This window comes from Lathyrus oleraceus, chromosome 3 (genome assembly GCF_024323335.1).
Source record: "Lathyrus oleraceus cultivar Zhongwan6 chromosome 3, CAAS_Psat_ZW6_1.0, whole genome shotgun sequence".
Taxonomy (NCBI): domain Eukaryota; kingdom Viridiplantae; phylum Streptophyta; class Magnoliopsida; order Fabales; family Fabaceae; genus Lathyrus; species Lathyrus oleraceus.
The window spans coordinates 275803721-275815033 of record NC_066581.1 but is presented as its reverse complement, the minus strand read 5'-3'; the positions used below and the strand labels follow the sequence as shown (position 1 = coordinate 275815033).

At 39.5% G+C, this 11313-nt stretch overlaps 1 protein-coding gene across 1 annotated transcript; it reads right to left on the bottom strand.

The window, feature by feature from the left end:
• Positions 1-8176: 8176 nt before the first annotated feature.
• LOC127130831 (uncharacterized) lies at positions 8177-9463 on the bottom strand. The gene has a single exon (XM_051059792.1). It carries the CDS (start codon positions 9461-9463, stop codon positions 8177-8179), a length of 1287 nt encoding a protein of 428 aa, XP_050915749.1.
• Positions 9464-11313: the final 1850 nt, after the last annotated feature.

Here is an 11313-nt window from a genome sequence, read left to right as displayed (position 1 = left end):
GACCAAAGACTGTCAGAAAGCCTTTGACAGTATCAAGGAGTATTTGCTTGAGCCTTCGATTCTGTCTCCGCCTGTTGAAGGAAGACCATTGATCATGTATTTGATTGTTCTTGAAGATAGTATGGGTTGTGTTCTAGGTCAGCAAGATGAGACTGGGAAGAAAGAATATGTTATTTACTACCTCAGTAAGAAGTTCACCGACCGTGAGACTCGGTATTCTACGCTTGAGAAGACTTGTTACGCATTGGCTTGGGCTGCTAAGCGTCTGCGTCAATATATGTTGAATCATACCACTTGGTTGATATCCAAAATGGATCCAATCAAGTATGTTTTTGAGAAGCCTTATTTAATTGGGAGGATTGCCCGTTGGCAGATGTTGTTATTAGAGTATGATATTGAATACCGATCTCAGAAAGCAATCAAAGGTAGTGTCTTGGCTAACCATTTGGCTCACCAACCGTTCGAAGATTATCAGTCAGTACAATATGATTTTCCTGACGAAGAGATCTTGTACTTGAAAATGAAAGATTGTGATGAACCATTGCTTGAAAAAGGGCCAGAGCCTGGTTCCCGTTGGGGCATGGTATTTGATGGAGCTGTTAATCAGTATGGTAATGGCATTGGGGCAGTAATTATTACTCCTCAAGGCACGCATTTTCCATTTACAGCTAAATTAACTTTCAAGTGTACAAATAATATGGCAGAATATGAAGCTTGCGTTATGGGGCTTGAAGAGGCCATTGATCTCAGAATCAAGTACTTGGACGTCTATGGAGATCCAGCTTTGGTTGTGAACCAAATCAAAGGTGAATGGGAGATGAATCAACTCGGTTTGATACCATATAGAGATTATGCGAGGAGGATTTGAAATTTCTTTATAAAGCTTGAGTTTCATCATATCCCTCGAGATGAAAACCGGATGGCATATGCTCTTGCAACGTTGGCTTCAATGATGGTAGTGAAATATTGGAATGAAGTTCCCAACTTGACTGTGATGCGTCTTGATAGGCCAGCTCATATGTTTGATGTAGAAGAAGCCAAAGATGAGAAGTCGTTGCATTTTGATATCAAGTGTTTCCTCCAAAGTCAGAGTTACCCGTCTGGGGCATCTTTTAAATATAAGAAGTCTTTGAGAAGATTAGCCGGAAATTTCTACCTAAATGGTGATGTATTGTACAAGAGAAATTTCGATATGGTTTTGCTCAGATGCGTGGATAGACACGAAGCAGACCTATTGATGACTGAAGTCTATGAAGGTTCCTTTGGTATTCATTCCAATGGATATGAAATGGCAAATAAGATGTTGCGAGCATGTTAGTATTGGCTGACAATGGAATCTGACTGTTGCAAGTTTGTGAAGAAATGCCACAAGTGTCAAATTTACGCAGATAAGATTCATGTTCCTCCGACACTGTTGAACGTCATTTCCTCCCCGTGGCCCTTCTCCATGTGGGGAATTAACATGATTGGCATGATTAAGCCCAAAGCTTCAAACAGACATTGTTTCATTTTGGTGGTATTGACTACTTCACAAAATGGTTGAAGCGGCATCGTATACAAATGTAACCAACCAAGTTGTTATGAGGTTTATAAAGAATCAGATTATATGCCGTTATGGTGTGCCAAGTAAGATCATTACTGATAATGGATCGAACTTGAATAACAATATGGTGGAAGCTCTTTGCAGAGACTTCAAGATTGCATATCATAATTCTTCTCCCTACAGACCCAAGATGAATGGGGCTGTTGAAGTTGCAAACAAGAACATCAAGAAGATCATTCAGAAGATGGTTGTAACGTATAAGGATTGGCATGAGATGCTCTCATTTTCTTTGCACGGGTATCGTACATCCATCCGCACTTCAACATGGGCAACCCCTTTCTCTCTTGTTTATGGTATGGAAGCTATGCTCTCCGTAGAGGTTGAGATCCTATCATTACATGTGCTCATGGAAGCCAAGTTGACTGAGGCTGAATGGTGTCAGACCAGACTTCATCAATTGAATTTGATTGAAGAGAAAAGGTTGACTGCCATGTGTCATGGTCAGTTGTACCAGTAGAGAATGAAGAAAGCCTTTTACAAGAAGGTCAAAACTCGTGTGTTTAGAGAAGGTGACCTTGTGCTCAAGAAGATTTTATCTTTCAAACCAAATTCTAGGGGAAAATGGACCCCTAACTATGAAGGCCCATATGTTGTTAAGAGAGCCTTTTCAGGAGGTGCTTTGATTCTTACAACTATGGATGGTGAAGAGTTCACTTGTCCTGTGAACGCAGATGCAGCCAAGAAATACTTCGCCTAAAAAGAAAAGAACAACTCACTAAGTTGAAAACCCGAAAGGGTGGCTTAGTAATTGCATCCTACTGACCTTCAATTTTGAAGACTTTCTTGAGCACATCGTCGGATTCTGATCCCCAGTGGAAGCCAAGAGCATAGTGGATATCAAGAGATGGTAGAAAGATTAGTGATCGTTGTATTCAATGTAGCCCCTTTCCATGAAAATTACCATTTTTAATTCTTGTAAAGATATATGGAGTCCTGTCATTCATAGACTACCATTCTATTTGAATAAAGTTGAGCTTTTATCCAATTGTTTCTACTCTTATTTAATTCAGCCAAATAGTTTTAAATTTTATTATGATCATTTTGAAAATCAAAATTTTAATAAAAAAAGCATATTTTCTGAAACATATAAAAGTATTATTTCTAAGCAATCGATTCCATTTAAAAGGAATATCAACAGTGGTCTGAAAGCAGTAAGCCCTAAGTGTGGAGCATTATTGGTTCTCCCTAAGTAGTAGGAGAGATTCCTCTTTCATCCCCGGCAGTACGTTTAGCACCCGGTGTTTGTTGATTTCCCCAGCTGTTAATTCACCGTTGTCTCCAGCTAATTTATGGTTGTTCCCCAGCTAAGTGAGGGCATTTCTTTGCGGCAGTTTGAATCAGTTTTGGTAGAACTTTGGTTTCCTCGCAAGTCGTCATCAAATTCGCTCCCAGTCAGAGTTTTATCCTGGTTTCTGAGCAGCTATTTGTGTTTATCCCCTGCAGGGTTGTCTCCTATTTGATATGGTGTTGACCTAAAATTCCCCGCCGAGTTAGTAGCAATTTCCTCAGCAGATCTCCTATCTTCTTCCCCAGCTAGGGTCGAGCCTTTGGGATGATGATCTCTCTTTTCTCCAGCAGTAGTTTCCCTCTTTTATGGATGGGCCGAGAATTGTATCGATGATTCGAATTTACGACATTTTTATATCCTTTGTGATTATTTTGTCAGCATAATCATCCTATATACATATACATATACATATACGCTCATATAACTTCGTTATTGCATCATTAAACCTGTTGATGCATTTTTGAGATTCTTATTCCCTGCTATGGTGACATTTTATCCCCATTCAGGGTCGGCGTGCCTGTCCTCCTTCGATTATAGAGTGTCATCCCCCTTAAGCAGAAAGACTTTAACCTTTCTCCTTTCCCCACTGAGTTATTTCCTCGTGGATGATTATTATTTCAGCTTCCTCTCCAGTTGATTATCTGGATGGAACCACTCCCCTTGAGTTACATCCTCATTGGGTTGAGTCTTGATTGACCTTTCTTTCTAGATCTTACCTAGATAGATATTTTGGTCCCCTAAGAGTCTATTACCCAGTAACTGGTAGTATTCTTCTTAGTTTGCAGTTTGTTACTTCTCGCCCAATACCCGGCAAAAGTAACCTCTTTCCTCCCCAGCAGAGTCGTTTTCACGTTTCCCCAGGAAGTATATCCTTGATATGATCATCCCAACCAATGACAGATATTTTCTTCCCCTGCTTTGAGTTTATCCTTGATATGTTCATCCTAACCGATGACAAATGTCCTCTTTTTGGTATTCTACCCAGTAAAAAGGTAGTTGTAATCCCTATTTGTTTCTTAGAGAGTTAATCCTTGATATGTTCATCCTAACCGATGACGGGTTTCCTTCTCTTTGCGTCTTCTGCCCAGTAACCGGTAGTTGTAAATCTTGCTTTTTCTCCCCTTGCAGAGTTTATCCTTGATATGTTCATCCTAACCGATGACGAATATTCTCTTTGATGGTATTCTATCCAGTAACTGATAGATGTAATCCCTATTCTTCCCCCTCAGAGTCTATCCTTGATATGATCATCCTAACCGGTGATAGATATTCTCTTTGATGGTATTCTATCCAGAATTCGATAGATGTAATTTCTATTCTTGTTGTTCAGGTGGTTTATCCTTGATATTTTCATCCTAACTGATGACGGGTATCCTCCTTAACATCCTCAGGCAAGTCTATCCTTGATATGTTCACTTTAATCGGTGACGGATTTTCTTTCCTTTGAGTCTATCCTTGATATTTTCACTTTAATCAGTGACGAATATTCTCTCCTTTTTGATCTTCTGCCCAGTAACCGGTAGTTGTAAATCCTATTCTCAGTTTTTCCCCAGCAAGGCTATTCTTACCCAGTACCGATTATGAATACACCTCCTGGTGGCCCTCAGTGAGTCATCATTGATATGTTTACCCTAGCTGGTAACAGATGTTCTCCATGTCAGATTTCTGTTATCCCCATACCCAGTAATCGGTAGTGGATAATACATTTCTGCTCCTCCTGTGGTTGAAGATCTTTTTCTTCCCCAGTTGAGTTGAGTGCGCATTTCCTTAGTGGAATCGCTTTTCCTGCATGGTTCGAGTTTTTCAGCTTTGTTCTGACCTATCCATTTCCTTTGCAGATTTTCTTTCCCCCTGGCTGAGTCTTTCCATTTTTCATGGGACCCCTCGTGTCCGCCCAACAGTTTTTAAGTCGTAGCCTGGCCTACGCATAACCTTTTATTCCCCCCAGAGTCTCTGTTCCCCAGGGAGTTTTCCTTACGGAATGCATTACGCTCTTGTGGACTTTTAGGCTCTCTGAATTCTTTTCCTTTGTGGCAATATTTCCCCACAAAGAGTTTAGTTTTAGCATTCATATCATATGCATCATGAGGTCTCTTAGGGACCAAAATTTGTTCCTATATGTTGTTATTTAAGCCCATTCTACTGAGTCGATATGAATATTTTAACCTTCACCTCCTCAGTTAGAATGTCCTTAAATAGGGGCAGCTGTAAGACCCCAAATTTTGACCCTAAGATCCCTCATGCTATGCATTATCATTGGGAGCATACCTTGGCATCCTCCTTACCCCTCATTCACTGGGTTTGTTTTGGGAGAGATCACCAAGCACTATGAGATTGTATCATACTTTGTATTTTATCATCTTTACAAACCAAAAATACCAAAAATATGTCTTTGTGAGTGGCATATTTAGGGTTAAGATCCTCATTGCTAAGAGCCCAACCAAGAAAAGATCCATAATGGCTCTTGGCATCATATATGAGTCCCCATTTTTCATATTCTTTTTGTGTGTGGCATGTTTCATGAGCATAGTTTATCATACTATGTCTCTAACATGTATTAGCACCAAAATTCTATTGCCCTACCTCAAATAGTTGTGACTTCTACATAAGTCCAATTACGATTTCTTAACATAGCGCTAAATTTGTGACACAAAAAGGCATAGCATTCTAGTTAGTGAGATTGTAAGTCTCCCTTCTTTCATGGTATTGTATGGAAACTTGGCCTTTTTTCCTTCCTTTGGAAGATATCTTGGTTCAAGGATCCATGCTTGTGATAAGTGGGTTAAGTGTTCTCCAAAGAATGACTTAAACAAAAACAAAGCAAAAGCAATACTAACTTCTAATAAACTAACAACTAACATTTAATTTCAAGTTATTTACTTTTAATGCACTTTAATTTTTAAGCTTTATCCATTTGCCATTATTCATACCATTCAAGTTGTTTACTTTAAAGTCATTTTCACTTTGCCCATTTGGGCCATATTTTGTGATATATTGTGTTTGCATATACTTGTGTGTTTGTGTGGTCTTTTGACCTTAATGTACCTAATAAGAACAAAAACCCTAAAAACCACTTTGTGTGGACTATGGTTTGATATGAGACTATTGGACTTAGAATTTAGGCAACACTCCCTATGTAAAGGATTTGGCTAATGCCAACTTCCATGAAACCAAGTACTTGTGAAGTGAACTTTCATATGATACAAAATTGAAGATCCATTTGAGTTCATCTGCAACATGATCATTGTGAAGCTGTTATCTTGAACTTATGTCTAATGCCATCTTTTTAAAGTCATTTGATATATGGATAATTTTTGAAGAAGATCATGGGGTTGCTAAGCTTGGATATGGATATCTTTATTTGATGTCTTGCTCTCCAACTTGCTATTGGTATATTGATTGTTGCTTGATTCTAAAGTCCAAGGGAAATTTGGGTTTCTATATGACATTCTTGTCTATTGGATTGCAGCCCATTGGCCAGATATTTTCAACTCTCAACTTTTAAATTTATGCTTAGGATTAGTCTCTTCATCTCCTCCCCACTTCTTTAATTTCAAAATCTCTCCTTTTTTTTAAAAATCTTCTTTGCTTGTGCTTGGTTTCTAAACTTAGACCATATTAGAAATTAGAAACTTCGGCCTTATGCCATTGCATTTTCAAACTTCTTTTCTTAAATAAACTTGTAAATAAACTTAATTATACTTGACTTCAAAATTTCCAAAAGACAAAAAGAATTAACACTCATTCAAACCATTTTAGGCCTTTGGTGCCTTTGTTCAACTTAAAATTTTGTTAAAAGCAATGCAATCACTTTGGAATTGATACCACAAACTACGAGGTTTTGATCCCTCATTTTATGTTGGTACATAGGCACAAGTACGAAGGTCTTGTCAAACACAAAAATATAATTAATGAATTCTTTTCTCATCCCTACACTCTATTTTATTGCAAACATCATCTTGTACAAAAATACATATGCACACAAGAAAGGGCTCCCTAAGAGTACCTAGGACACTTTGGGTGCTAACACCTTCCCTCTATGTAACCAACCCCCTTACCTATAATCTATGGCATTTGATTAGTTTTGATTTGAAAACTTCTTATCTTTTTTGGGTTTTGTTCGTACTTTTCCCTTTTCCCTTGGAAATAATAAAAGTGCGGTGGCGATTCTGGTTTAATTGACGTCTAGCTTATCCATATCTTGATGGTCATGAATTTACCGCTACAGGTGGTATGTATGGTTGCTTAGCCACCAAAGTCTTTTTTTTATTTCCATTATAGGGGGAAACTATGGATGGCCCTAACACTTTTACATTCGTTGTTAAATGACCATCTGCAACCTTGCAGAGGCATTGCTTGACATTAGAGCTCATATTTTTTTATCTTTATTCTCAATATGAACTCCCTCGCGAACTAAGTTATCTTGCTCAGAGCTTCCCAACACATTATCAACTAACTTGACATGACCATCTACGCCTCTCTAAGTATATAAACACTCCAAAATATGATGTTGTTGCAAGGACTTTCGATTTCCAAACTTGCGGTCCCTCATATTTTAAGGCTTAATCACTTGTAAAGTACAACGAGAAAGAAGTAACAACCAAACCCAAGCACCTAATGACCCCGAATCAACAACCACCTTATAAAGAGCATCTTTAATGCTTAAGAGAAAGTAAGACAACAACTAAGAGGTATAATTTTCATGGTGAAAATAGGTGTTATAAGGACTCTCTAACAACCTTGCATCCAAAATGAGATCCTCATTTGTTTCCACATAGCTTTGGATGGTCTTAATGTTACAATTCCAGATTTTATCCTTAGTAGTTTTACTAGCAAGGACACCGTCCCTTCTAAAGCACAACATGTTTTGGCGAGTTCCTTTTTTAGTAAAATTGTTAAGGACATGGAAGTATAGTTTGACATGACCATAAGACAGAAAACATTTTTTGGTTGTTTGCAAGGTGCACATGCTTAGAAATTTCTCCTTGCCATTCCTATTGATGGGTTAGGCAAAAATATGTCATCGATGAAGTACCGTACTATTATAAGATATCACCTTATGATTCATTTATTTCCTATTGATGAGGGTTATCATGTTTGTCGTAAGGTGTGTTTCGATACATTTGGGGAACATGTGATTCATTGTAGGGAGCTTCCAGGCTTCAAATACCGACATGGCCTTGTTAGGGATGTCTTGTTTAATATATTTCAGAAGGCCGAAGTATCTTTGAATAAATAGGCGACTAAGAATTTCTTAACTGACCCACATGAGAGGAGATCGACAACTAGGTTAGCAGATGTTCTAGTGTATGGGTGGATAGTAGGGAAAACATGCTTGTGTGGACTTCTAGTCTCTGATTCAGCTCGTACTGGTTTTGGCGAAGGGTGACTTCTAGCTGTTTTTTGCGGCTTCTCTCATCCTTCAACTCTTTGTTACAAGCTTCTAGCAGGCTTTGAAGTTTCTTCATTTGCTCCATGTGTTCTAGTACTGCTTTACCAGCTCGGTATTGGGCTTCGGCTAACTGCTTCTTTTTGGTTGTTAGGCTGTCATAAGTCCCTTTGAGGGTGTCACCCACTTTGAGTCTTTTGAAAACCTCTGTCTGTACCTCATCATCTGCTTGACAAACTCGGTCTCTCTTCTGATTCAAATTGAATTTCAAGGTTTCTTTCTCCACTGAGATCTTAGCAAGCTTAGATTTGAGATCGGCATTCTCTTTCTCTAGAGTCTTGATAACCTTCTTCAATTCATCTACTTCAGAATTTGGCTGGTTCTCTGGCTCAGGAGGTTGGAGGTTCATGGATGGTTCGGGCGGGAACGACAACAAGACCTCACTAACTCTGCTCTTAACCCAACTGGTGTAAGCTTCCTTGGTGATACAGTTCTTTTTACCCATCTCTTCTCTTCCTTGAGGAAAAATCGACCTCCAAGCCTTGACAATCTCCTTGATCAACTCTGGCTCTTCGACCCCTTCGTATAAAACAAAACCCTTTAAACTTTCGAGATCAGGTTTGTCCACCACAGGATATCCAAGTTGTCGCAATGCTAACCTCGGGTTGTAGTTGATTTCTCCTTTTGTACCAAGAAGAGGTACATTAGGAAAATCCCCACAATTGAGGATGAGCTTGACACCATCGTACACTCGAGAATACCAAGGAATGTCTTTGGCTTTTAAGGACATGATCCGCTGGGACCATTTCAAGTTATCTTTGTTCTCAACTAAAGGACCTTTGCTGGGTAAATGCGAAATAAACCACCTATATAGCAAAGGGGTGCAGCAGACGATAGTCCCTTTCTTCTTTTGGGTTCTCACGTGGATGGAATAGTAAGTATCAACAAGAAGAGTGGGAATTGGGTTCTGAGTCAAGAAGATGTGAATATCAGTCATGTCTACGAACTCCTCCATATTTGGAAACAAGACAATCCCATAGATGAGTAAAGCTAGATGGGCGTTGAAGGTCGTCCAGCTTCCAGCTTCAGCGAAGGTGATAACTTTGTCTACGAGAAACTTAGAGGTGAAGCCATGGATTTCACCCTTTGGTTTCACATTTAATTCTATTTCCTTCTTTCCCATATGCAGAGCTTTAGCAAGATCTTGATATTCAGGAAGTTCCTTAGTGCGGATGTAGGGCACTTGGTTCTTAATCCTAATACCCAAAATATGAGAGTACTCTTCCAATGTCGGCGCTAGCTGGTAGTTTTGGAAAGTAAAGCACCTTAGTGGTGGATCTTAGAACTGCACCAAGGTGCGCACAACGGTGATGTTGACCTTGGTGTTCAGAATGCCCAGCAGGTTACCATACGCTTCCTTGAAGGAGTCCTTGTGAGTCAGGTCTAAACATGCCCCAAGTCCTCTCAATACAGCCAATGGAGGTTCCACAAACATGTAATTGTGGATGCTCTTTCTCTCGGGATTCATGCTTCGCTTCAATTGCTTGGTAAATAGAATGGACTCTTGGATTCCTGGAAAAGACATGCATATGCAAAAATTTGGTCATGATGAATGATAATATAATGATGAGATGATAATAAGTCACATGGACTCGAAACTCTGGCAAGTTCTGGACAATCTGTAAGCGCCACATGTTGCAAGCTCAAAAGTTCGACATAGCATGAGTATCAAGGTAGGTAGAGTTTATGGTTTCCTGCAATAAAAACCCGTATCCCCCTCACAGGTGTGGACTATGCTCCAAGGTGGTCCCTATAAGGTCTCCCAGAGTCATCGACTCGAAATGAAAATACCCTGCCGTAGTGAATACTCACAGGACAAAAGTACTTCCAAGTGAATCTAGTCTAGGTGTGGTTCTCGTGACACCCAACGCGCGAAACATATGTGTACACGATTATCCACGAGTCTAACCTATGTGTATACTAAGCTCGGGTATATAGCTTTCCTCTCATGTAGTCTAACCCATCCCAACAACAATGTAACAGATATATCCATAATATAAAGCAAATAAGAAATGTGATAAATAAGAGCGAGTATAACTATGAGTTAAGCACCTAAACTAGCGAGGGAACAACCTAAACTAGGCTCGACTCCTTTTAGCGACTAGGAAATACTCCCAGTAACGAAGTGCCCCCAGCAGAGTCGCCAGCTGAAGCTAGCGGAAATATACCCGAACGTATCGCACGCTCGAACATACAACAGAGTCGTCATCGAACTTTATTATTCCAGAAGGAAAGGGAAAACATCGATAAAACCTGGGGGAAAGAGATATACTGGGTAAGGAAGTCGGTTATGCAAGGGGAAGGTACTAGCACCTCAACATCCATGGTACTCCATGGGAACCACTTTGATTGTTCTCGCTTGAATAGGTGTTAACTAGATATTACTCGCAAAAGAATGGGAAAAGGAAAAGAAATAGATAGATTGCTCGGTGAGGATCGGGGCCCTCATGCCTACGCATCCTCATAGTGCAATGAGGAATTGAGAGCTTCGTAGTTCAAGGAACTAGAGGCAGGAGATGGAAAGAAGTGTGATAGAAGGTATAATTTGAACCAAAGAATAATGTTGTTTGAACTCCAACAAGGGGTGAAAATATGAACCCAAGAGTAAAACTGGTGTGAACCAACAAGTGAGGGCGTATAGCACTTGTATCACTGTATTGGAATAACCGAAAAGAAAGGGTTGCCTAAATGCGACTGCAAAGTACATAGGGAGATGTTTGTCTAAGCTGCAAGGTCTGACAAGACAAACAAATCGGCTCTTGGTTCACAAAAAGAAGTATAAGATGGAGCACAAAGGTAATGTATTTGGCTCAAAGAATAGGTATATCACATGAAGTTAAAGAAGGTAGAATACGAATGTATCATGGAGATGGATGGAGTGAAGTGACCGAAGTCACAGAATAAAGGAACTTGGTAACAAGTGACTGAAGAAGTATTGTTTGAAATCGAAAGGTGAAGGTGTATTGGACTCCA

Coding starts and splice junctions, on each gene's coding strand:
- LOC127130831 (XM_051059792.1), bottom strand. CDS start 9,463: ATGGGAAAGAAGGAAATAGAATTAAATGTGAAACCAAAGGGTGAAATC.